The sequence below is a fragment of the Miscanthus floridulus genome, chromosome 15 (genome assembly GCF_019320115.1).
Source record: "Miscanthus floridulus cultivar M001 chromosome 15, ASM1932011v1, whole genome shotgun sequence".
NCBI lineage: Eukaryota > Viridiplantae > Streptophyta > Magnoliopsida > Poales > Poaceae > Miscanthus > Miscanthus floridulus.
Window position 1 is genome coordinate 7,296,947 of NC_089594.1, and position 25,609 is coordinate 7,322,555.

The 25,609-nt window shown below is 46.6% G+C and overlaps 3 protein-coding genes across 10 annotated transcripts; 1 reads left to right on the forward strand and 2 right to left on the reverse strand.

The window, feature by feature from the left end:
- The first annotated feature begins 2,209 nt into the window (after positions 1-2,209).
- LOC136508197 (protein HEAT STRESS TOLERANT DWD 1-like) lies at positions 2,210-6,685 on the forward strand. Its single transcript, XM_066502831.1, has 13 exons — positions 2,210-2,411; positions 2,544-2,597; positions 2,801-2,907; positions 3,013-3,091; positions 3,991-4,164; positions 4,287-4,385; positions 4,564-4,732; positions 4,923-5,026; positions 5,110-5,249; positions 5,339-5,411; positions 5,908-6,020; positions 6,112-6,229; positions 6,364-6,685. The coding sequence occupies exons 1-13, from the start codon at positions 2,358-2,360 to the stop codon at positions 6,517-6,519; spliced, it is 1,440 nt and encodes a 479-aa protein (XP_066358928.1). The 5' UTR covers positions 2,210-2,357; the 3' UTR covers positions 6,520-6,685.
- A 368-nt stretch (positions 6,686-7,053) lies between these two features.
- LOC136509625 (CBL-interacting protein kinase 32-like) lies at positions 7,054-12,170 on the reverse strand. 8 transcript variants are annotated; one of them, XM_066504374.1, is made up of 16 exons: positions 11,908-12,170; positions 10,913-11,002; positions 10,465-10,706; positions 10,163-10,225; positions 9,918-9,989; positions 9,710-9,817; positions 9,551-9,631; positions 9,325-9,378; positions 9,094-9,219; positions 8,922-9,011; positions 8,456-8,578; positions 8,249-8,359; positions 7,950-8,063; positions 7,755-7,811; positions 7,595-7,669; positions 7,054-7,416 (listed from the first exon to the last, which is right to left on the reverse strand). In XM_066504374.1, the coding sequence occupies exons 3-16, from the start codon at positions 10,633-10,635 to the stop codon at positions 7,339-7,341; spliced, it is 1,323 nt and encodes a 440-aa protein (XP_066360471.1). In that variant the 5' UTR covers positions 10,636-10,706; positions 10,913-11,002; positions 11,908-12,170; the 3' UTR covers positions 7,054-7,338. The 8 variants fall into 8 exon arrangements, with proteins under 8 accessions (XP_066360471.1, XP_066360468.1, XP_066360467.1 ...); XM_066504371.1 differs by lacking the exon at positions 11,908-12,170 and adding an exon at positions 10,775-10,827 and having other exon boundaries at positions 10,465-10,677; positions 10,876-11,880; XM_066504370.1 differs by lacking the exon at positions 11,908-12,170 and adding an exon at positions 10,775-10,827 and having other exon boundaries at positions 10,876-11,880.
- A 1,412-nt stretch (positions 12,171-13,582) lies between these two features.
- On the reverse strand, positions 13,583-15,250 carry LOC136506543 (uncharacterized). The gene is made up of 2 exons (XM_066501457.1): positions 14,890-15,250; positions 13,583-14,425 (listed from the first exon to the last, which is right to left on the reverse strand). Exons 1-2 carry the CDS (start codon positions 15,223-15,225, stop codon positions 13,790-13,792), a joined length of 972 nt encoding a protein of 323 aa, XP_066357554.1. The 5' UTR covers positions 15,226-15,250; the 3' UTR covers positions 13,583-13,789.
- Positions 15,251-25,609: the final 10,359 nt, after the last annotated feature.

Consider the following 25,609-nt stretch of genomic DNA (forward strand, 5'->3'; position numbering starts at 1 on the left):
GTTGGGGCCGGAAGATGGGGCGTGCGGCACCCTGGGGGTTGCAGACGGGGCGCGCAGCACGCCGGGGGCTGCGGACGGGGTGGGTTTGGGGTCGGCACGCGCCGCGCTTGTGGATGGGCGCGCTGTGGGAAGGTTGGGGCGAGTCACTCGTATCGTATCGAACGGGCTACTGTGGATCGTACGAGTGTGGAGCTGTGTCCGGACACACTGCTGGGTTTGAATGTCCAGACACGCTAGTGCCTTCCAATCAAGTCTGGGAAGGATCCAAGAGTCCTGAGCTGCTCCTTATACATTCTGTTCTAAAACAGCCATCTTCAGGTTGCCCCATTTGAATATGTACATTGGAAAAATGTTTAGACAATCGATTTGAGAAGTGGGACAGCTGCGACGAGGTCCTGTCTGTACTTCACTCTGGCAACCTTCAGGAATTTGTGTGTGATGTGATGCCTCTTTGTGAAATAAAAAAAATGTTGTTTGTTAATCATGAATTCAAGAGCCTGAAGATTGGAACCTGCCTTATTTTTTTGAGAAGTTTTCCTATTTGACACCGGAAATAATGCTCCTCTCATATTTGGCATCGAAACTGAAATTCTTTCCTATATATCCTCCACTCGAGTTTTTCTTTCCTATTTGACATTTTCGTCAGTTTGGACGGCTAACGGTGTTAAGTCCTAGGAGAAATGTCTGTTTTACCCCTAGAGTTTTTTAATAGTCATGACATTCCATGGTTGATATTGATATCTTTTTTTGAATGTTTTTATCTGGAACTGCTATGTTTCACTCTTTGCTTGTGTTAAATAAATAAAGGAACTAATATCATCTTATATAATTACTTAGAATAATATACAGTTCAATATCAATCCTTCAGGTACATGAAACACAACAATAAAATGAGGTCTCCAACAACATCCAAATTCATAAGATGACATGCAGCATAAGAATAACACATTTATTTTGAAACATTGTCACAGGTTCGAGATAACTAGAAGATTTAGCATCCATGATCACAATAGGAATAACATACAGGTTCACATGCACACAAAAATTCTCACAGGTTTGCATCCATTACATGACACAGATATCTCTAATACAACACACATTAGGCAACTTTCTCATACAGGAATCACAAACTCAGACTTCTTTTGCATCTTGTGCTCAGTGCAGGACTACTAGGCTGAAGTCTTTTGCTCCTTGTGGCCATTGCAGGGCTATCAAGCTGCAAGAAAAGATTTTTTGCAGCGTTTTTATCTACTTCTTTCTTCCTCCTTTTGCCCTTTAACTTGACAACAGCAAGTTGAACGTGTGCAGCAGCCTGTCGATGTGAGCGTGGTCGGCGAGGGTGCTGATTCCCCGTGTTGATCAAAGTCTGCAATGATACATTAATCTATGATGATTATTAAGGGAAGAAGAATCTAATAGCATGGTAGTTAGCATTAGTGGGGCTGCATGCATTGCTGAAAGGCCTTGTTAAAAACATGGGTATGACTTTGCACGACCATGGTTCTTCATAAGGACAAAGCAATGAACATTGAGCTATCAATGGAATCATGTTTGGGGCATATCATCATCTGGGGGCAGTGGCAACATCCAACACCTTCACGTTATGGAACCCCAAATCGAGAGACAATGTTGAGGCATTCTACGAGACCCATCTTGTAAATTAATAATTGAAATAAAATGGAAGTTCATATTCATACATACTGAAAATGAGAAATAAATCTCAGGGAGCAATCATAAGAACTTAATTTTCATCAAACAGAAACAGGCAACTTTTATTTTTATTTATACCAAAAATCAGCTATACTTCATTGTCATCTGATATCTAGTGGCAAAGTGAAGCTTTATCCTCCAGTTACCTTCTTAGGCTAACAAAGTGTTTAGTTTGTGGCAGTTCAAATCAATTCCAATCAAATAGATGCTGGACGGAGGCCAAGATTAGTGGAAAAAAGCAATATGGATCGGGTGCAGAGAATTTAATTAGAAGATCACATGACGTACCTGAAGCCGAACGTGTGCAGCAGCCCGTCGATGCGTGCGTCCGTGGCCGCGCCGCCCGGCACCGAGGCCGGGCGGGGCGCCTGCTGGGCCGCGCCGCCCGCCACCGTGGCCGCTCCGCCCGCCTCCGAGCCCATAATGATTTGAAGGCCAGTAACGTCCTCCCGGCCCACCCCGAGCCTCCCAGCCCGTCTAAACGGAGGGAACGCGAAGTTTTCTGCCGAAACGGTGGGGTTTGGGTGCTTAGCCACGGCCGCCGCCAACACCGAGTTCCACCGCCCCTCCGCCGCCTCCTCTCGCTCCCTCGCAGTTGCAGCTCCGGCCGCCCTAGTTTGCAGAAGTCAGTAAAGTTTCCTTCCCTCATGGGCCGCAACATCAAGAAGGCCAAGAAGGCCAAATCCAAGAAGTCTAAGAAGGTACCGTACCTGATAGGTAGTGATACGATTATTTCTGGAGCTCCGATTGCTGTGGTTTCACCTTTTTCCTGATTTCTTCAGCATGTTCTTTGCTTTATACTTGACTAATTCTTTTGTATTTCTGGCCTGCAGAAAACTGAAGCGTCCTCGTCGTCCAATCCTGCGGTTGCCTCTGGTCCGGCTAAGGTGAGGAAGAATTTAGTAATAGTCGATCCTATTCTGTGTGGTTTTCCCCTTCGCGCATCCGAGATAGTGTTGTTTGCTCCTCAAGCTGCGTCTAAATGAATCGCCTTTTCAGCTTAGAGTTTTCGGATTGTTCCTTTTGTATAAGATGATGCATATTGTTTCAGTGTGTGAGCTATACTGAACCGGTCAGTGCTTCATTTTAGGTCTGGCAACCGGGTGTAGATGCACTGGAAGATGGGGAGGAGCTGCAGTTTGATCCCGAGGCTTACAATTATCTCCGAGGTTTTGGCATTGGCTGGTCTTGCTTGAGGTAAAGGTTATCCTCATAGAGCTGTTTTCCCCCCTTTTTGATGTTTACTTCAGGAGTCAGGACAAAATATTATCTGCTTTCAATTAATAAAACCTGCCGTTGCAGTTTTGATGTTGTGCGCGATCAACTTGGACTCATCCGTTCAGAGTTCCCCCATACATTCTATGGTGCTGCTGGAACGCAGGTTGCATTAATCTTTACCTTTCAAAACCTAGGCATTGCTTTTTCGCAAAAACTAGCCATTGTTACTATCAAATCTTGAAATGCTTTTGATGTCTATCACATTGTGTTTTTTTGCTATCTAAATTGCAACTTACACAGGAATTAATTTGTACTGTTGTTCCTGTTAAGATGTTTTGGATTGAAAAAGTGTGCCATTGCTGATTTTAATCTCAGAAAAGGGCAAACCCAGTGCCGGAGGCTCCCACATGAGTGGGGTCTGGGGAAGGGATAAACCGAGACAAGCCTTTCCCCGCAAAATCTGCGGAGAGGCTGCTTCGAACTCACGACCTGGTGACTCAATGAGACAGCTCTCACCACTGCACCAGGCCTGCCCTTCATTTTAATCTCAGAAAAGCCATGCCAAAAACTTTTTGTGAGCTCTCACTTGCATTTATATTATATCATTACTGTTGCTAGAAATTGTGATGGATTGCAAGTGAGTAAATTTGGATTGTTAAAAGACTAATACAAGCATAAAAGCGACAGCTTTGTTTGATGTATCCGATCTTGCTCTTTCTGGACATTTCAGCTCAAAGGAATGACATAAGATTTGGTGTAATTGTAAATCTCATTTCTGACAGTAAAATTTAGTTTCTCTCTCAGTTAAGAGCTAAACTCATGTTGTCGCATTTATATCATGATTGTTGCTAGAAATTCTGGTGGATTGCAAGTAAGTGAATTTGGATTGTTAAAAGATTAATACAAGCATAAATGTGGCATCTTTGTTTGATGTATAGATCTTACTCTCTGGACATTTCTGCTTAAAGGAATGGCATAATATTTGGTGGAATTGTAAATAATCATTTATAAGAGTATACTCTAGTTTGTCTCTGAGTCAAGAGTTAACTCATGTTTGTTCAGGCTGAGAAAGCTTCATGGAATTATATTGGCGTTTTCAAGCTTTCTAACATAATTGGGAAGAAGCGGGAACCTATACCAGCTTCAGCAGTTGATGGTGACACTGATGTGGATAGCGACAGCAGCAGTGATGAGGAAGATGAAGAAATTAATGAGGATACAAAGCCCATCCTACATGTATGCTTTTCATTACCGAAATCACAACTCTACACTTAGCCACAAAAATTCAAGTTTTTTTCAATACCAGCAAGCTATGTTGATGTAGTGATGTTTTCTGTTGCTATATTTGAATGTACCAGCTAAAAAAGGTGGCTCATGCGGGATGTGTAAATCGCATACGCTCAATGACTCAAAAACCACATTTATGTGCTACATGGGGAGATACTGGTCATGTTCAGGTGATTCAGTTCTTACCTCATTTCTTTTTCATTTGCTGTGATCGTTGGCTGCCTAAACCTGTACATCATTTCCCTTTTCTAGTTGCCTAGTAACAGAATGGATCTTATATATGCATATTCTATTTCCTTTGAAAACCATTGTGCATTGCTAACTGATCTCTGGTTGCTAAATATGCAGGTGTGGGACTTGACCTCCTTCCTCAATTCTTTAGCAGAGTCGGGGACAACTGCACCCAAAGAAGACGACATAATCCACAAACACTTACCCGTGAAAGTATTTAGCGGCCATAAAGATGAGGGATATGCCATTGATTGGAGTCCACTTGTTACTGGAAGACTTGTTTCTGGTGTGTATCTGATCTTGTCCATTTCACAATGTTTGTCATCTGCTATAATGTTTAGAATGTTTCCATAGTTGAGAACTTTATGCATCATGTGGTTCCCTCTATTCCATATCAAAAATAAATCATCAATATCATTTAATTTCGTATATAGACATCCTCAATTTCACTTGGATTAATGCTTTTTTCTATGCAGGTGACTGCAATAAGTGCATTCACCTATGGGAACCGACTTCAAGCAACTGGAACGTAGATGCAAACCCATTTGTTGGACACTCTGCAAGTGTTGAAGATCTACAGGCATGCCACTGAATGATGTATCTACCTATTCACATGTTTCCTTGAATGTGATTGTCTCAACTTTAATCACTATATGCTTGCAGTGGAGTCCCACAGAAGCCGACATATTTGCCTCTTGTTCTGTTGATGGTACGATATCAATATGGGATATACGTACAGGGAAGAAACCTTGTATTTCTGTCAAAGCTCATAAAGCTGATGTGAATGTTATCTCATGGAACAGGTATGTTGAGTGGGAAACTTTATTGATTTTATTAGTACTATGACTTCTGCTGCATACTATTTTACACGCATTTTGACCTGCTTTGTCAGGCTTGCTAGCTGCATGATAGCTTCTGGGTGTGATGATGGCAGTTTCTCAGTTCGTGATCTTAGATCAATTCAGGTATTTCTTTCCTGATAAATCGCAATTTTCTATGCTTGAGTTTCAGGAATGTAGCTAACTTATGACATTTTCACGAATTTGTGTTTTTATAATTCATTTCAAGTTGGGTTTCTATTTGACTCTCTAATATATGGGAAGAATTACACATGACTGGGTATTCTTAAGCTTTTTTTTAGAAGGAAGGTGTTCTTAAGCTATTAGTAAATCACTAAACCATCTCGTGGGAAAAAAAATAGATAAGCTATGCTTTTGCTACTCTATTTTGAAGTTAGAGATATCCTACAGTAGATATTGTTTTGTTACTGTTAGTATGTAAACAGTGCACTGTGCACAAATCATTGCAGCTGACTTGCACGGTAGTACCCTTGTTGTGTTACCCAGATTATCTTGACATATTTGGCAATTTGTACTGCTGATAGTACTTTTGGTTTTGTACTTTCTTAGTATATCATGTGAATCTTTTCTTGTGCTCTCTGCCATACTGGCACTCTGGCAGGAGGACTCGTTGGTAGCACACTTTGAGTACCACAAGAAAGCAATTACATCTATCGAGTGGAGTCCACATGAAGCTTCATCATTGGCTGTAACATCTGAAGATCATCAACTAACGTAATACCTTCCCCCATTCATGTTTTAGATGCACTGGATTTCTGAAATGTCTAGTATTTGCTGACACCTCTCCTGAATTGTCTGGATTTAGAATTTGGGACCTTTCATTGGAAAGAGATGCGGAAGAGGAGGCTGAGTTCAGAGCGAAGATGAAAGAGCAGGCAAATGCACCTGAAGATTTGCCCCCACAACTTCTTTTTGCTCATCAGGTATTACTCCTTATGATGCCATTGGAAATTAACTGACTTGTGGCGTCATCTTTTGTGTCTGTATCATTTTTCTTGCACAGTTTTGTTGCTTGTAAAGAGTGAATCACATGACACTGACTGTTTTGTATGAGCAGGGCCAGAGAGACTTGAAAGAACTACACTGGCACCCACAGATACCGTCAATGATCATATCAACGGCAATTGACGGCTTCAACGTGTTGATGCCTAGCAACATTGATACAACCATTCCTGGCAACACTGATACAGCAATGGCATCTGCTGAGCCATAGGTGTTTCTGTTAGCAGGGCTTCCAGCTTATAATTCCAGGTTTATGCAGTGGTGTATCCTGAGTGTTAGTGCATTTGTGTTGAGTGTGTTATGTTGTTATGTTCGAGCATGATGGGAAAATTTTGGTTGGCTAACATTCTATGATATATGATAAGATTTAATATGTGCATGCTTTTGCCAGCATCTTGGATGGTAGTTGACCCAGCATATATCAAGTTATCAACCGATGGTTGCTGCATGATAGCATAGACAAGATGGACGACAGCCTTCGTAGAGCGTGGTTGGCAGTCTGTTGCCGGCTTTGTTCGTTTTGGAAAATTCGGCAGCCGCTCATTTGTATATGCTGTTTTTTTTATAACAAACTTCATCGCATTTAAGAATAGCGTACAGAGAGGAGCCTAAAAGAAAAGGCTCCCAATTTACAGAGACAAGCCTAAAAAATGAAATGATGGCCAAATACAAATATCAATGAGTTTGCCCCTTTTCCCCCCTTCATTCAGAATGCATGGAAAGTGCCGGAAAATGGGGCAGCATAGAAAGAACATACTTGGCTTCTACATTTCACAGTTTCCTGATCATATTATTGCAGCTTACCACATGACTTATAGGCATATAGATTTACAAAACTCACCACATTCACAAAATCTACTGAATAGCATAGGCTTCATCCCGGCTACGAGCAATGCAATCTCTGAAAATGCCAAGCCACCCACTGGTACACAGACCGCAGTGAACAAAACTGCACACCCAGACTACGAAAGCGAATTCTGCTTGAAAGATGGAACACAAATAGTTTGCCATCTTCCTTCCCAAGTGGATGCTAAGAAGAAGGTTGCATTTGCAGATCTTCAGATTTCCAGACAACGTCCTTTAAGGTCTTGGAAAGGTTCTTGTAGAACTGCAGTAAAATAACAGTTAAGTAACAATATTGTTCAGAGGAAAGGTGCTAAATTTCCTCCTAAATAAGAAAAGGCACTAAAAGAACAAAAATGTAAAATTGTGAATTTCAGTAACTTCTTCAGTACATGAATACGTGTGTTTCCTTTATTGGCATGATCTTTGCATGCAAGGTATACCTTTTGGAATTCCAGAGTGTCACCTTTTGCTTTTCTGACTTCTACCATATGAAGAGAGGGTGCAACTTGCAGTATCTGAATGAAAAATACATAATAAATGTTAGGAACAACCCTACAAGAAGTTTTCTTAGACTATTTGCAGTTCATGATTTTTTATAACCTCGGTAGCAACATTGAGGTTTCCCTTCCTCCCTGCTTTTACTTTCTCGAGCCTCAACTGGTCACACAATAAAAGAGAACTTCAGAATGGCGGGCGCAGAATGATCTTTTTAAAGCTTTAGTACTTATTATCAAGAAGTCAGGACTTCAAGAATATATCAAAATAATCAGTTATTATAGAGTTGCAGGGAGGAACCTTGTAATTTTTCTTCTGAACACCAAATCCTAGAGGTTTTGCAGCTTCCTCAATCTTGCGTACAATTTCTTTCGGTGGACATTTTGATGTGAACCTTGTTTCTCTTTTAAATTCCTGCAAAGTAAGTTGCAGAAGCATGATAATTAGAAAAAAAAATAAACTAAGAAAAACAAAGGAAATTCAAGTTCATATAACAGCCATGAGGCTATGTCCTTAGAAAATCATGGTGACTTAAGCTTGTCACACATTTCACTTTCAACATTCCAGGTTACTATAGAGGAGTCAGGAGCATTTCATACCTGCTCCGAGTCAAATAGGTTCCCAAGATTTAGGCCTGCTGATCTTGAAATCAGTTCAAATGCATTCAGAGCTACGGGTTCTTCTTCTTTCTTCTCTGTCACGTGGTGCTCCTGAATGAGGTAAAATAACAATTGGAAAAGTAGCCTGTAAGTAATATCCGTGACATTTTGCATGAGATAGAAAATAGAAATGCACCATTTACTCACTTCTGAATCATTGAAGACTGCATCCACATCATCCAATGGTGTGTCATATTTCTCGTCAAACTCCGGGCGCTTGTAGCCCTTTTTGAACCACTCATCCTCCAGTATTTCAGGGATTGTTATTCTCTGCCATGGTTTACCAAAACATTAGTCAGATGTTATGGAGCAAGATAGAATTATGAAGGCTCATCCTTCTTCAAACCAGACTCAGCACATCCTCATGGTGAAGATGAACCACAATCCAGTTTGCAACTTTGCCTCCTTGACTGGAGGTTGCAACTCTTTCCTCACACAAATAGTTTCATTTTGATATATGCATGTTGTCTATACTTTCCTAAAAGAATTTTTCCCAAATACATCTCTCATTGGCTATGTGCTAGTAAGTGCAATAGGGACTTTTAAGGTTTCCAAAATTCCTAGATTGTTTTGGTAGTATTTTATTTCGAGCAGCTTTTGTGCTCTTGCATACCGTCATTGGATTTGGATCAAGGATTCTTGTTAACAACCTCTTGGCAGGAAAAGACGTCCATGGTGGAAATGTGTATTCTGCATTTGAGATCTGCCAGGAATAGAAGGATAAAGTCAAATAAGAGTGAATGAGCAAGGCTACATTAGTGATCTCAAATCCGTGCAGTGCTCACTTTCTTATACAGCGTCATAAGATTAGAGTCCTCAAAAGGTAAATACCCAGCTAGCAGAACAAACAGGATAACTCCACATGACCACAAATCAGCCATTGCACCATCATAGCCTTGGTCTTCTAGGACCTACAACAAAGGTGATCAGAATATTTGAACTACCATAGTCATAATGAAACATAGATGCAATAAAATCAGTTATGGGTTCACTTTATATTGTTTTCTGTGCATCACCTCTGGTGCGACATAGTTTGGAGTCCCACAAGTTGTGTGCAGCAATCCATCATCCTGAACAAGAAAAAGGAGACAAGGAACATGCTTAAAAGTATGTAGCGGGGTCTGAAAATTTTCAAACATCAAAGGCTATAATTGTCTGTTAATACAAAAGGTATGAACTTTTGACCTGTTGTTACTCAAAAGTCGTTGGCAACTTAGAGGCATATAGGCAAGAAGTCATTACCTTGATTTGCTGTGATAGCGCGCTCAGCCCAAAGTCAGAGACCTTCAGATTTCCATATGAGTCAAGCAGTAAATTTTCTGGCTGCAAGTATCATGGTTTAGATTCTGAAATAGAGTTATTAAATGCAAAGAAAAAAGAACACAGAGAAAATGAACGCACTTTTAGATCCCGATGGTACACACCCCTGCTATGACAATAATCAACTGCATTGATTAATTGTTGGAAGTACCTCCTCGCCTCGTCTTCCCTCATTCGACCATGGTTAGCCTTTATAACACACAAAAAAAAAAAATCATTGTTAATGGAAATTTTCAGTGATAAACTGAAATTTGTGGACACTGGAATGGATAGTGTGAATGTCACTTACAATTGTGTCGAAAAGCTCGCCGCCAGTAACATACTCTAACACAATGTAGATCTTTGTTTTACTTCCCATCACCTGAATATTATTGAAAACATTGACTTGTCAAAGATTAGCTATTGTCCCCAATGGAAGGAAAATAAGCATGCTAAATGATTACGGCAGGAATATCTGCCTTGGCTCTTTTGTGATTGAAACCTTTCTAAGATCAAACTTGAATATTATGAAGGTATGACAAATTTCTGCATTACCTCATATATGCGAACAACATTAGGATGCTTTATCAACTTCATGGTCGAAATTTCCCGCTTAATCTGTATTCAACCAAATAGTTTTCTCATCAGCAATATAATTACTTCCACCAACAGCTACTGACTGAACTCTGAATAAATATGCTAAGCTCACTGGCCCTATGTAGAAGTAATAAAGACACTAAAGGGGGGACAGAATCTGAAGGAAGGGACCATATGTCATCTAGAAGATGTGAAACATCACCAAACCAAACATTAAAAAATGGCACAATAATTCCGAGCATGTGTACTTAGAAAGTGACCTGCTCAACCATCTTGTGCCTGAGGACCTTTTCCTTATCTAGGATCTTGATGGCTACCGGTTCTCCAGTCTCGGTGTTCTTGGCGAACCTGACCTTTGCGAATGTGCCTTCGCCTATGGTTCGGCCGAGCTCATACTTGCCCACACGTCTCTTCACCTTGGTTGCACTCATTCCCTGCCTTACTGCCTTTTTGAAGTCGATCTCAGGAGGATTCTACACGCAGCCAAAGTGGTTTCACTGTCCTGTGGGGAGAATTGTACAGAAACTGTTATACTACAGCTTGCGATGAAAATGACAAGCTGATACTCACTCTTTTCTTGAGGATAAACACGATGAGAAAAACTAGGCAGCAGTCATTGCACGAGTTCAATCAGGATTTGTGGTGCATTTGCATATAGTATAGTTTCTTATTATCTCAGATGATCCATGAACATTGTTGACGATTGACCTGCAACTAATTGAATTGAATAATGAATCCAGCCATCCAGGACTGATAAACCACCCCACCGGGACTAGTATAGTCTTCAATTCACACCCACTGACCAAGCCCAGCAAGTCAGAAAATAGTGAGATGGATGACTCAGTTAGCTACAGAAAATCTTGTGAAATACAACATAATAATCCATCGATGAACAGGCATCATGTAGGAGTAGTATTTCCTAAAACAAAAGAAGCTAAGAGGGGTGGGCAATTGTAAAAGAAAAATAAAAGACTGGAACATTCTTTGGATCTGGACAGGGGCAGCACGGAGCAGAGGTCAACCGGCCACAAGCGGCCTCCGAAGAAGCTAGTGTTGAATATTCGTGAAGGCTAGCGACGGGTGGGGGGGCATATTCCAAGGCCATCAAGAACATGCTTGCATGGTGAAGGAAGCGGCAAAGGAACATTGGGTTGGAACAATGGTGGGTGGATGCAGAACCACATGGCACTGAATTGGAGAGGGGAAGATAATTAAGAAGGCAGCGGAGCATCGAACTCTGCATACGTATCACTTGTAATGTCGGAATCATAGATGGAAATGGCCACTCTGAAACCACCGGAGCCGATTGATCGCACAAGATGTTGGGAAATTACGAGTTTTGTAGATATATACTGTGCCCGGCAGCAAAAGAAATGGATATTCAATTATGTACTCCTAGGAGTCAAAACTCAGAGGCTACTGAATATTCTCTCCCTGGACTCGACACACACAAAGCCCCAAGTAGAGACGACGCTGGGAGAAGAGAATGCATCGTCATAGATCCAAGGGAAGGGAAGGGGATCCGAAGGAGGAAGCAAAGCAAGACGACGGCCGGACCAAGAAGACGAGTGAGCATTTGGGGCTACCGGCTTGGGCTCAGTAGGAAACACACAGGCACACAGTTTCCGTCAGAAACAACAGAGGACACAGAGAAGGGGAGACATTTTTCTTTTTTAAAGAAGAAGAGGAGGAGGAGAACTTACAGGTCGCTGTAGCTCTGCTCCCGCTCCCAACCTCCCAGTTGGATGAGAACGAGATGAGGACTCAGATTGAGAAATGCAGGCAGCAGTGCCGCTGGCGCCGATGCCCTCGCTCTCCTCCTCCGCTGGCACTGAAAAGGATCTCTAGAAACGGCCGTTGGGGCGGGGAAGAGGCGGCGGCCGCGGCTGGAGTTGGGAGTTGGGAGACGCCGCCGCCCTTTGGCTCTGCTGGGTGAGATGTGACTGAATGCTCCGATGCGATGCGATGCAAGTAGAGCAGTTAGCAGCGCGGCATGGATAGGATATACTGTATGAATATGAATATGATGAGGACGAGCAGAGCAGAGCATATGCAGAATTTTGCTTGAGCCTGTTCGCTTGTTGGTTTCAGGCAGCCCAAACCAGCCAGCCAATAGTGTTTTTCTCTCACAATAAACCAGCACCGGCCAGCCCAAACCAGCCCAGAAACCAACCAGCGAACAGGCCCACGGAGGCACGGACAGCTGCGGGGCCCACGGAGGCACGCCGATCGAGACTGACTGGGCACCACACACACATGGTCCACACCTTCACAACCACCCACGTTCTTCGCCGTCGTACGTACGGCTACTGCAGCGGCAAGGAAGCCCAGAGGTAGCAGCATGATTGGTCTGCTCTGCCTCTGATCATGGATGGATGGAGACCTGGATCGATCCGATCCGCTTGCGATCGAATGCGATCCAGATCGCCGGCGCCGGACCGAGATGCATGCCCTCCGTCCCCGGTCTCCGGCAACCCCATCCTCGTCCTTCCGTGCCGCCGTACGGATCCGCATGCATATGCACAGATGCCGAGATGCCCTGCACTGCACGTACTGTCGAGACAAAGATCGAACGATTATTCCATCTTTTACTAGTGCACTGTTGTCCTTACAATAGCAACATGCCTCACCACAAATCTGATCCAGAAAAACGTGCTAGTGGCCGCTGTTACTGATGGTAGTACCGGCAATAATATCCTAGTGTAATAGTGTTTGGTTATCAAGTAATTAGGTTACGTTTGGCTGGTTAGATTAGAGATTGTGGTGCATAGATAAAAGTAGACATGATCAAACACCGGGTCGGGTAAGGCTGAAAAAATTGTCGGGTCAAAATCTCGACGCACTTGCAGAGGCCACATCAGGACGGACTATTTCTTAGGTTTTTCTATGTTATTAGGTCAGATTTTTTTTTCCGTGTTATTAGGTCGAGTTATTGGGTCGAAAATCATGGTCCAAACCTGGCCCGACACACTTACCGGGTTGGATTTTTTTTTCATGCGAGTCAAGTCAAGTCGGTCGGATCTATGGCCCATAATTAGGTCTAGAGATAAAAGTAAAGTTAATGAGAGAATTATTTATTTGGCACTGAAACAAACCAGTGTTTCGTATTTGGCACTCGAAAATTTGAACTTTCTTATCTGGCATCAAGTTGAAATTTTCTTTCGTAAATGGCACTGCCGTCCATTTAGGGCAGTAACGGTGTCAAGTGACTGATAAAAAGACATAAATACCCTTGTTTGCAGCAGAAACCCATGGTGCCAAATAGAGAAGTTCAAGTATTTTCGTATGGTGCCAAATAGGGAAGTTCAAAGTATTTTCGTATGGTGCAGCGCAGGGCTCATCGCCATGGACCTCGCCAGGGACATGCTGCAGGCGAACCCCGGGGTGCTACGCCGTCGTGGTGAGCACCGAGAACATCACGCTCAACTGGTACTTCGGCAACAACTGCTCCATGCTGCTGTCCAACTGCATCTTCCGCATGGGCGGCGCCGCCGTGCTGCTGTCCAACCGCCACGCCGACGCTGGGCGCTCCAAATACCGGCTGCTGCACACGGTGCGCACCCACAAAGGCGCCGCGGACGAGTGCTACGGCTGCGTGTACCAGCGCGAGGATGGCACAGGCTGCGTCGGCGTGTCGCTGGCGCGCGAGCTCATGGCCGTCGCCGGGGACGCGCTCAAGACGAACATCACCACCCTGGGCCCGCTGGTGCTCCCGCTGTCGGAGCAGCTCAAGTTCCTCAGGTCCATCGTGCTCCTTCGCGTCCTCCGCTCCCGCAGCGTCCGTACGTACATCCCGGACTTGCCGACGACCAAGAACAGCAGGCTCCCTAGCAGCTGAAGCACCTGCACGCTCGACTTCCATGGTCGAGAAGGCAGCCGCGCCATGGCCAGCGAGCGCGCGCGAGCAGGCCGCCACGCTGCTGCCACGATGATGTCCATGGGATCAGTGTTATGTGGCAGGTCGGTCACCAGTGGGATAGGAACCGCATGCAAGCCGGCCCGCACGCACAGCCTGATTCCTGGTACGTTAAAGATCCCCTGGCGGAGCCAGAGCTCATCCCTCAGTTTCAGCACGGACCGTCCGGTGTAGGAGAAATGAGGCCAGTCCACCAGGTCGAGGTGGATGTGACCTTCATCGGTCGCCCGCACATGCCGGATCCTCCGCTCCAGACGCGCGGGTTCGGGATACCCCGCCAAGACCATGTCGCTTACATTGATCACCTGAATGAAATGTTCAGAGATGAGATTCTTTAAGAATTTCTCACAAGAATCTATTGCAATTCAGCACTTGTGTTCAGTGGCAAAACTAACTGAACGATCAATCTGAATACAGAATGGACCAAGAACAAAATGTTCAGAGATCAAATTCTTTGTGAATTTAACACTATGTCTGGCTCCGCCAGGGGATCTTTAACGTATATCTCAAATCATTCTTGTATATATACATCATGACAAAGAACTCCGATCCAACGCTGACCTTAACTAGAACAACAGTTTCTGGATAAGTGGTAGCAAATGGGAAGGCAAACATGATTAATGTGATGAATGTCTGATTTCTAAAGCACACCAAATGCAGTTGTTGTGAGAATCGACACCAACAAGAAACATCCATCCATGCTTTAGTGTTCCAAGAAATCCGTTCACGGGGTGAACCCGAGGAGCCGAGAAGTTGATGGCGAACTCACCTGCGGTGGTGGTCGAGGCGGGAGGGGCAGTGGCACCCGGCTTGATTGGATGGTCTCGACCCTCCAGTACGTCAACACGCCTGATGCGTTATCCGCCGTGACGGGGTTTGGGCGTAGCTGGTCGAGGACGGTCCGCACGCCGTGGCTGGGGAGCTCCGCCCGCACGTTCGAGACCGCGAGATACCGCCCGTAGGCGGCAGACTGCAGGAGGAGGAAGGGGGAGCGGCCGCCCTCGACGGGCCAATGCTGTGCCTTCCACACCGCGTTCAGGAAGGGGAAGTATTCGAGCGGGCGCAGGGAGACGCCGACCGCGTCCTCGTCGGCCAGGGCGTACATACCCCTCAAGACGCTCCGCAGCCGCACGAAGCGCTGCGACGCCGTCGTCGTACGCCATCGTCGTATGCCGTGACGCCGTCGTCCTACGCCGCGGGGAACCGCCGTGGAAGTAGACGACGATGGGAACGGGGCCGGCTCGGCGTCCGCGTCCGCGGCGGGTGAGGGGGAGAAGACGCACGGCCACAGGCCGTGGGAGGCGTCGATGGTGACGTCGGCGGAGCGCACCCCCCGAGGCGTCCGGGCGGAACGTGGCGCCAGACTTGAGGTCGCCGAGGGAGAAGAGAAGGTGCCGGACGCTGTCGTCCCGGTGGTGCGCTAGCGCGAGCGCGGCCAACTGGACGCGCACCGTCCACGACAGGGACAGCGTCCGGCGGGCGTGGTCGTCGAGCCTCCCATTTCTGGCAGTCCGTTACGATACGCACCGGCACTCCACCTCACTGCCAGTCTGCCACAGTACTCAGTACCAAAGCAGTGTCAAACAAGGTCTGCACGGAACGAAGCAGTGTCAAAGAAGAGAAGGGGCATTTTGGTACTTCTGAAAGAAACATGACAGGGTTAACGCAGTCAACTAACGGAAATGGACGGTAGAGCCATTTACAGAAGAAAATTTTAACTCGATGCCAAATAAGAAAGTTCAAAATTTTTAGTGCTAAATAAAGAAGGCTGATTTGTTCCAGTGCCAAATACATAATTGCCCCAAAGTTAATTAAGTTTATATTTGGTTTCCTAAATTGGACCTGCTGTCAGAGGCAGAACCAGGGGGGCTAGCAGGGGCCAAGGCCCCCCTATGGTCTGAAATTTCTTTATATACTCCTGCTTTAGCCATAGTAATACTAGGTATTTCAAAGGGAATGAGTTCTTGAAGGTACTGTATCTATGCATTTCCTTCATCTTGCCCCCCACCCTCTAGATTTTTCTCTGGTTGTGCCTCTGCTGTTGTGATCATCAAACAACTATTTAAGATAAAGTAACCAGCCCAAAATGGAGCCCTTTTCAAACTGCTAGGCCATGTAAACCCTACCTCTGTTTAGCTATTCTTACCCCTCTCATCTTTAATTTTTTTTCCCTCCCCTATAGGCGGTAATGACTCGCGAGCAGGCGTCATCGGTGATTGCAATATAGTGTACTAAACCTCCTGTTTGACGTACGCCGAATCGCCGATTAGGATGTTGTATTTTTGTTTGCAAAAGAGAAGCCAGCTAGGAAACAGTGAACATGAATGGTGATTACGTCATCAGCGACGAGCTGATAATACATAATACTTTATACATGTGATAAGTCACGGATGTTGTTCTGCAGCTTGGTATATATATCAGTATTCAGTAGCAGCAACAGGCTGAATTTATGGGTCCTTCTGTAATGTCGAAGGGGAATGCATTGCATGCATTGATAAAAACATGCTAGTTTAAGCATTGTTTACACCGGTTATCTGTGTTGTCAGGAAGTTTGCTATTATTGTCGTATCGCAAAAGTTCTTTAATAAGAGAAAAATATTCCACTTTATAAAAAACAACCTCTCCCCCTCCCACAGGGTGGCGACCTGTAGGCTGCCCAAAGCGCTGCCTGCGTTGCAGGGGCTTCCGCCACCGCGCGCGTGATTGCAAGCGGCCGTGGAGGCCGAGTTCGGCAAGGGACGGCGTACCTGGTGACTTGGGCGCAGATCGGCGACGTCCTTCCCAGGGTCGCCGCCACCAGCCACGCACTCACGCTGGTACACCGGGCTTGGGCACAGAGGGAGGTACGCCGGGCTCGGGCGAAGCCATGCCGGGTGCCGCTGGGCGCTGCGGCAAAGGACGGCAATGCCGACATCGAAGTCGCAGACATCGGGTGCGGGCAAGGGATGACGGCAACACTGCAGCGCCGGACAACACTGCCACCACCGACAATGCTGCCCGGGAAGGTCATGATGACCCCACCATCGTGGTAAGGGACCCTTCCGAGCTCGATCCATTGCTCACACACTACTCGGACGCCATTGCACACCGCACGCGAGGTCTCAGCCCGATGATGGAGGAGATTGCATCATCTCTCGTGGTCTCCACCTCAGGAGCTGGCACGCCTACGGCCCACGGGGTGGGCGGTCTGCCGGGCTTTGGTCCGATCGAGCCGGCGGATGCTGACATGTTCAGTATGCTGCCTTGGGACGACCACACGGTCGACGTCAGCGACAACTCTGCTGCATGCCGCCTCAAGAGCTTCACTAGGCGAGTGCTGAAGAAGGTCGACTCTCCACTTATTCGTGAGCCTCCCAAGCAGGCACATGCTAAGCCGGCGTTGCCGTTGCGAAGCAAGTGGCTGGCGGCTCAGCCCCTCTCTCGAGTACCTGCTTCCAAGCGAGGTGAGGTCCTAATCATACAGCGTATGGGCTACACCAAGGGTCTATCAACGCCATCCGCGGTGGAACTGGAGGCCTTTGACAGGATCTTCGACGGCAACCTGACTACGTCCAATGCCGAAGCATTGGACGCGCTCTTCGTGGAAGGCGGAAAGGGTTCGTCCAGGCAGCCGCGAAGACGCAAGGCTATCGCCTAGGTTGCACCGCTGCGTCGGTATTGGTTGTTTTTCATTTATGTAATATCGAAACGTGAGTTCTCTTGCTAGGATGGTCCAGCTACAGCTGTTTTAGGTCGACCTCCTTCGGCGCTCGACAGATGTGCATTGTTTGTATGTTCAAACTCTTCTTCTTAATACAATGATACATAAATCTTTTGCGTATTCGAGAAAAAAAACTTTATAAAAGCAACAGATTCTCCATGTCTCAATATCTTTTTTTTTTCTCTGAAGAGCACATTTTGCAAAGGGCTAAAGGCTGCAGCTCTTCAGTTCTCTCGAGGGGCTAACAGAATATCTGTCAGTTAGTTCTTTCTTTTTACACAGTTATTGGGGTACATTAGACTACTGCTTGTTTTCCATAGTTTATGGTAAAAACTTGTATTTCCATTTTCATCTTGTAGTGCATCTAACACCTAATCCTTGCTGAATTTATTCTGCCTGAAATTTCATACTCGCAAGATAAAAGCGCAGTTTCTCAACTGGTGAAAAAGCTTTTCAATCCAAAACTTAAATCATATTGCTTCATGATCTACATATATACAAAAGAGATGATGGATGTCTGAGCAGCTTGCTGACACCCTGATTGCTTATTTTCAGCAGATTTTTGCAACTTCTAATCACAATTCTGACACCACAACGGACACTAATGCCAATGCTATTCCCATCACAGATAATTTTCACGCAGGCAATGCTCACCCGGGAGAGGTTCACGACGATGCCACTAATGCTTCTCACGCAGCCAACACACACCAGGGACAGGACCACGAAGACTTCACCAACTCCACCCCGGACATCCATGAATTTCGTACCATCATCAAGAACATGCGAAGTAATGCCTCACCATGACGGACTCAATGCAGCCTTCTTCAAAGCTGCATGGCCTTGGATCTCCAAAGATGTTCACAACCTGGTAACTGAATTTTACTCAACAGCTTTTCTACAGCCCGAATTAAATCAAACGTTTATCACTCTTATTCCAAAAAAATGCAGCCTGTTATGCCGACCCATTAGTCTGTGTAATGTAATTTATAAGGTCATTACTAAATCCCTTGCTGATAGTTTAAAGCCTCTCCTACCTAATTATATTGATCACTCCCAGGCGGCTTTCATAGAGAATAGGCACATTTCTTCCAACATTGTTATTAACCATGAGATTGTTCACTCCTTTTCACTCAAGACTTGGAACAATCAAGCTTTCCTCCTTAAGCTTGATTTGGCTAAAGCCTTTGACAGATTGGAATGTAACTTCATTGCTTCTGCGCTTGCTCGCCTTGGTCTCCGTTCCAGCTTTATCCGCCTCATACATGCTTGCATCTCCACTCCCACTTATGCGGTTCTTGTCAATGGAGAAGAGGCATTCGCCAGGGCTGCCCCTCTCGCCCTACCTCTTTGTGGTTGCCATCAATGAACTCTCTATTCGGCTTCAGCATGAGATGAATTCCTCCAACCTATCTGGTGTCTCCCTAGGGCTATAGATGGCCAACGGGCCGGCCCGGCCTGGCACGGCACGGGCCTGTGAAAGCATGGCCCAATGGGGGTCGGGCCGGCACGGCACGACGTGCCTCTCGGGCCGTGCCTCACAAGGCCACAGGCCTGGCCTCCGGCCCAGGCACGGTACTATGGGCCGATTTTCGTGCTGGGCCGGTCTGAGAAGCACGGTCAATTTCACAGTCCGTGCCAGCCCGAGGCCCATTGGCTGCCGATAGAGAGGGGGGGGGGGAGGGTGACGCCGCTCGAGAGGTGTAGGGGGTCGACGCCGCTCGCCATCGAGGAGATCGACGCCGACCGGATCCGGAGGAGGCCAGCGAGCTCGACGCAGATCCATAGGAGCAGGAGGCGTGGAGCGGTGGAGGAGGCCGACAGAGAGAGATGGGGAGCCCGAGAGGTGTAGAGGGTCGACGCCGCTCGCCGCCTAGGAGATCGACACCGGATCCAGAGGAGGCTAGCGCGCTCGCCACCGAGGAGCTCGATGTGGATCCGTAGGAGCAGGGGGCGTGGAGCGGTGGAGGAGGCTGACGCCCTCAAAGCTGGATCCTGAGGAGCCGCTCGAGGCCAGCCACCACGCTCGACGCTGGTGCGCTTGACGCCGTCGTGCTCGAAGTCGCCGAACCCTATCCCTTCCCCTCCCCCGCGGCCGTCGGCCAGTGGTGCGGGGGGCGTGGAGGAGGCGGCCGCTGGCCGGAGGGGAGGAGAGGTCGCGCGAGGAGCCGATGACGCCGAGGAGAGGGAGGAGGCGTCCCGCGTCCGTGCTCGCCTCGCCCGACGCGAGGGAAGGGAGGGGGCATCCGTGGCGCTGGCGCAGAGGTGAGGAAGAGGAGGAGAGAGTGCGGCAGCGGCGTGGGGAGGGGGCTGCGTGGGGCGGCGGGGCAGGGGAAGGGATAGGGTTCGGGGATTTGGGCGATGGGCGTTCGGCGGTTCGGGGGGTGGGGGCTGGCCGGGCCGGCTGGGGCTCTTAGCAGGCCAGCTGGCCGGGCTGCCAGCGGGCCTCCTGTTCTGTAGCAGGCCGTGCCGTGCCGGCCCACTTGCCTGGGGTAAGGCCTAGGCATGGCCTGCTCCTCCGGGCCGTGCCAGCCTGGGCCCGCTAGCCGCCGGGCCAGGCCGTGCTTGGACCGGGCCAAAAAAGCGGGCCTTGGGCCGGGCCGATGGGCTCGGGCTGCATGGCCAACTATACCTGGGGCTCTGCTTGCAGGCGGGCTCGTTCGCGGCCGGCCGCTAACCCGCATCGCTCGCCGCAAAGTTTGTTAGCGGGCTTGCGGCCAGCCGCTAAGCTATAAACTTTGTGGACAAATTTTTCGCGGACATAACAGACTACGCTGCAAAACCCGCAATGTGATCCTCTTATTGATGCAAAGCAACGTGATCCTCTGAGATTACCCAGGCAAAACCTTTTATCTGAATTAACAATTAGATTTGGGCGCTATACCTCTGCCCATAAGTATACACACCAAGATGTGCGTGAACTGCAGGTGAAGAAGTAGCCAGTCGCAGCAGTTCAGCACGCACCTGAACTGAGCTAGCTGAGCTGCTGGCCTATGGGGGTCCCATCAGATGACGGTGTCGTCCTTGCGACGACCAGTGCCGCCGTGTTCGTGCTGCTTCTTTGCGGCTTCGGCACGCCGACGGCAATGGCTGCCAGAGGAGGGGCGCAGCAGCAGCAGTACTACGGCGGCGCCAGGTACAAGGACCCGAGGCAGCCGCTGAACCGTGTCGGATCGACGACCTGCTGGGGCGCATGACGCTCGCGGAGAAGATCGGGCAGATGTCGCAGATCGAGCGCGAGAATGCCACCGCCGACGTCGTCCGTGGCTACTTCGTAGGTACTCACGTCACGTCGGTCCGCATGGCGGTCGGTGTGGTTGAACCTAGCGCATCAGTGTCGATCGTGCCGTACTGAGTTGTGGTTCTTGCGGGTTCTTAGCGAGCTTATTGTGTTGTCCAGCGGGCTTGGCGGACCAAACAATGTTAGGCCACGAGGAACTTGCAGCTGGACCGCGTTGTCCGTGAATGTTGATTTTGCGGGGCGGGTTGGTGGGCAACGTTAAAAACCCGCCCCGCCTGCATCCTGACCTGGGGCCTAGGTGTCCCCCCATCGACTCACTCCTTTTTGCCGATGATCTCATCCTTTGTGGGACGGCATCGGTTGCTGAGGCCAATAAAATTCGCTATGTCTTGTATAATTTCTGCAACCTTTCTGGTCAGACACCTAATCTCCACAAATCTTCTATTCTATTCAGCAAGAATGTGCCTACCTCTATCAAAGCCCAAATCAAGGAGATTTTCCCAGTCCCTGACCTCCTTCCTAACACTATGCACCTCGGCCACCCCATGATTTTTAGTCACAGTGACAGGAACAAGGCTTATGACTTCATTCTTAACAAATTTAGAGCCAAACTTACTACCATCAAAGCTAACAAGCTCAACCATGCAGGGAGACTTACATTCAATCTGTGCTTGCTTCAATACTGGTATACTACATGTCTACTGTGCTTTTCTCAAAGACTTTTGTAGGTAAAATCACAGCAATCATAAGGAAGTTCTGGTGGACTGGAGTACAGGAGGACAATCCCACTTTTCCCATCGCCTACAGATCATGGGACGATATCTGTCAACCCAAGGAAAATGGGGGTCTTGGAATAAGGGACCTATACACAGTGAACAAGAGCCTACTCACTCAAGCAGCATGGAACATAGCCACTCAGAAAAATCCTATGCTTTCTGCAGTGCTCAAAGCTAAATACTACCCCAACTCTTCTTTCTGGACCTCGAGCGCCACTGGTACGAAATCCATCTTCTGGTCATCTATTTTGCAGGTTAAAAAGGACTTAGCAACAATTCAGCCCTTCAAATCCACTCAGGTAATAGCTCCATCTGGTCTGCTCCTTGGTGTCCTTTATGGGACAACATACATGACCACATGCTCCTACCTGTCACCCAGTTGCCAATGCCGTCCACTGTTTCTGATCTTTGGCAACCAAATTCCCAATCATGGAATGTCAATTATATTGCTAATATTTTTTATGATCAGGCTGTGCAAACAAATACTCAGGTCCCTATTGTACCCAGTAACCAAAATGATATCCTTAACACCGGCCAGAGATGGCAAGTGCTCCACCAAGAACATTTACAGGCACCTCAGCCGTCAGGAGCTTATTCAGCTTCCACAACAAGGCTCCAGAAGCATAAATCACTATGCTAACCTTATTTTGCAGAGAGCATGGAAAAGCAAAGATCTGCCCCCACTGATCAAAGCCTTCACTTGGAGACTCATCAGAAGAGCTCTTGCTACTGCTGAAAGAGCATCAAGGTATAGCATTCACATTGACAAACATTGTGCAGTTTGTGGTGCAGTGGAGGACGACACCCATCTATTTTTTCATTGCCATCTTCCTTGGGCTGTCTGGTTCTCCACTAGCCCCCCCCCCCCCCCCCCCCCCCCCACACACACACACACGCACCAACAACCTTCCACAAGACCACGATGGAGTGCAACTGACCCTCCAGGCTATTATCTCTACCTCTACCTCTAATGATCTGTTTAGCAAGATACTAATCACTATGTGGTATTTGTGGAAGGCCAGAAACGACACTAGATTTTAGAGAAAGTCCTGGACTCCTTGGCAGGTGCATCACACGGTGGCGGCACACATCAGTACCCACCAGGCTTCCCTACAAACCCAAACTACAGACACCAATTCCACAGCTCCAGGAACTTCCTCTCCTCTGCAAGGTACAGCTCCTCTCCCTGCAGGTCACACAACCGACTCCCACACACCAGACCAACAAGTGCAGGACACCAGCGGCTCGCTGCTATCAGGTACTCCAATCTACAATGCAGGAACTGCTGCTCCACCAATACACCTGATGCAAGCAGACAGGGATCCATCGGAGGACAGATACCTCGTTCGCTTTCCAGGCTTGCTGCAGGGTGTCAAATGCTACACCGATGCCTCAACATCACCTGACCTCCCCTCTCTTACTCCAAGAAATGCAGGAATTGGTCTGTTCATCATCAATACCCAGATTCACCCGGCGCAGACCATCTACATCAAGGCGATAATGACGGCCACAACATCAGTGCTGATGGCCGAGGCTGCGGCAATGGCCCTTGCGGCAATTGTCACTATCTGTCTTGGTTTGCAGCAGGCCATCTTCCTCTCTGACAATCAGCAGCTGGTGCACTTCCTAAATGGCCTCGACCAAGCTAATCCACCGGAGTGGAGGATCAAATACTTCACTCAAACCTTCTCCAATTTCACAGGCCAAAGAGATATGAGAATTCTCAGGGTACAGCGAGCTCACAATCAGACGGCTGATGTCTTAGCTAGGCAAACTCTCTTAGAATCGCAATCACCTGTTTCATCAGGCTTATCATGTAACTGCTCTAATGCAGCTCATGTTCAGTGCACTCTGCTAGAGGCACTACAAACCTGTAGCCTTGAACTCTGTAAGGCTCCTAACAGCTGTTTGCTGTTGATAATAAAGTCGTTTGTTGTAAAAAAAAAAAGATGGATGTCAGAAGGTCAAGTTGATCCTAAAGGTAAACCATATGAATCATAGCTAGGTTGACATGCAGAGACCTGTTGACTATTTAGTACAATGCTCCGAATCAAGATGCAGAGGGTGGAAGCTGGGAAAGGCTATTTGCACGGATCCTTTTAATGGAACTTATTCTTCCACTAGAGACTTTGGCCACCTGCAGCGTTACTAGTAGAGACAGTTGGCAATTGGCAGCGACCCAATATTGGATTCTTCTACAGCTTTGCACGATATCATTGAGAACAGGATCTTTGATACTTGACTCTTTTCATTGTATATATATGGCATCTCAAATTCAGCATCAGCCACTTGCAGGAGGGCACCAAGTCTAGGCAGGGATATCTTAATGCCAAACTCATATCTGCCTTGTGTTCATAGCGCCTTGCTTTGGCAATTTCATGGTAGATTGTGGCACTTGTCCCAGCTGAAAATGATGTCCTCTGAAGGAACAAACAAAAAGGGAAATGGAGTATATATGCAAATCTTACAGGAGACAGAATATTTTCTTTTGTCAAAAAGGGTCAGAGAAATTAGGCCTGTGTACCTTCTATATCAAGCTGTAAGTACATATAATATCTTCTTAATAAGATGTGTGGTGAATATTCATTTCAGAGTTTGTTCGTGTATAGGACCTCTTTTTTCTTACCATGAGCTTTCTTATTAATAATTAACACTTTTTTTTTGTACTCTAGTTTTTCTCAAGCTCAATGCTTTTAGGCTCACATACTTCCCGGCATTGAGAATCACACGACAATATCATGACTAGTCGTATACAATTTAAGGGGTCTTGATTCTCATTTTATCATTACATAATGTGAATATGAGGCTGCAAAGTTGTTCCAGTAAAATACTATCATCTCATATTTGCCTTCATTTATCTGAAAATGGAGCCAAAACTTGTAGTTTTAGCAACTTTTTCTAAGATAACGGAACAAAGTTACAGTCTCTACCATCCGAGGATGGTACTAAGGGATGAATATAGCATTCTAAGATATGGAGTTGGACCATGCTATTTATCATGTGGTTCTAAGAAAACATCAGCAACTACTTCCTTCGTTCCAAATTACAGTCCAATTTGGCTTTGCTATTAGTAAATCTTCTTTTAAATTTGACCAAGTTTATAGAAAAATGCACAAACACCCAAAACATCAAATTAGTTTCTTTAAATTCTCTGTGAAATATGTTTTGATAGATCGAGCATCTATTTGAAGTTGTAGATGTTATGATATGTATCTACAAACTTGATCAAAATTAGAGAAGTTTAACTTAGAACAAAACCAAAGCAAACTATAATTTAGAATGGATGGAGTAGTAAATATAAGCCTAATAATCAAATGGGTTGATGTGTGATGAAACAAAATTTTGTACCAACTGGAAGAATTTTTTGTAAGTGATCGGCTGTATAAGGATAATTGTCACAAACAAAATATGTAATATGTATGGTTATCTCAAAAGATAATTTAGAAGTCCAAGCAGATCTGAAAAATATTAAAAATAATCAAGTGGCTAGTGTGCATTGACGTATTGCAACCTCCTACATGCATACTTATCCACTAAAAACTGATTTGGCTAAGCTAGGATTTTCCTGAAAAGACCGCTTGTTGCTGTAGAATATATTCTGCATTTAGGGGACAGGCCAATGCTATACGAAGCAAATTGCAACAGGGCAGCCTAGCATCACTATCAAAGCCCTCCTCTTGCCCACATTATAAATAACAGAGGTCAATGCTTGCCTGAAGTTCATGGGCGAACAATACAAGTGAAGAGGGGAGCCTTACATGGAGATGAGGAGCCT

Coding starts and splice junctions, on each gene's coding strand:
- LOC136508197 (XM_066502831.1), top strand. CDS start 2,358: ATGGGCCGCAACATCAAGAAGGCCAAGAAGGCCAAATCCAAGAAGTCT. Junction 2,412..2,543: donor AATCCAAGAAGTCTAAGAAG/GTACCGTACCTG, acceptor TCTGGCCTGCAG/AAAACTGAAGCGTCCTCGTC. Junction 4,386..4,563: donor GAGATACTGGTCATGTTCAG/GTGATTCAGTTC, acceptor CTAAATATGCAG/GTGTGGGACTTGACCTCCTT.
- LOC136509625 (XM_066504372.1), bottom strand. CDS start 10,635: ATGAGTGCAACCAAGGTGAAGAGACGTGTGGGCAAGTATGAGCTCGGC. Junction 9,818..9,917: donor GCGAGCTTTTCGACACAATT/GTAAGTGACATT, acceptor TGTGTTATAAAG/GCTAACCATGGTCGAATGAG. Junction 9,632..9,709: donor TGTACCATCGGGATCTAAAA/GTGCGTTCATTT, acceptor TGATACTTGCAG/CCAGAAAATTTACTGCTTGA.
- LOC136506543 (XM_066501457.1), bottom strand. CDS start 15,225: ATGTACGCCCTGGCCGACGAGGACGCGGTCGGCGTCTCCCTGCGCCCG. Junction 14,426..14,889: donor CGCCTCGACCACCACCGCAG/GTGAGTTCGCCA, acceptor CATTTCATTCAG/GTGATCAATGTAAGCGACAT.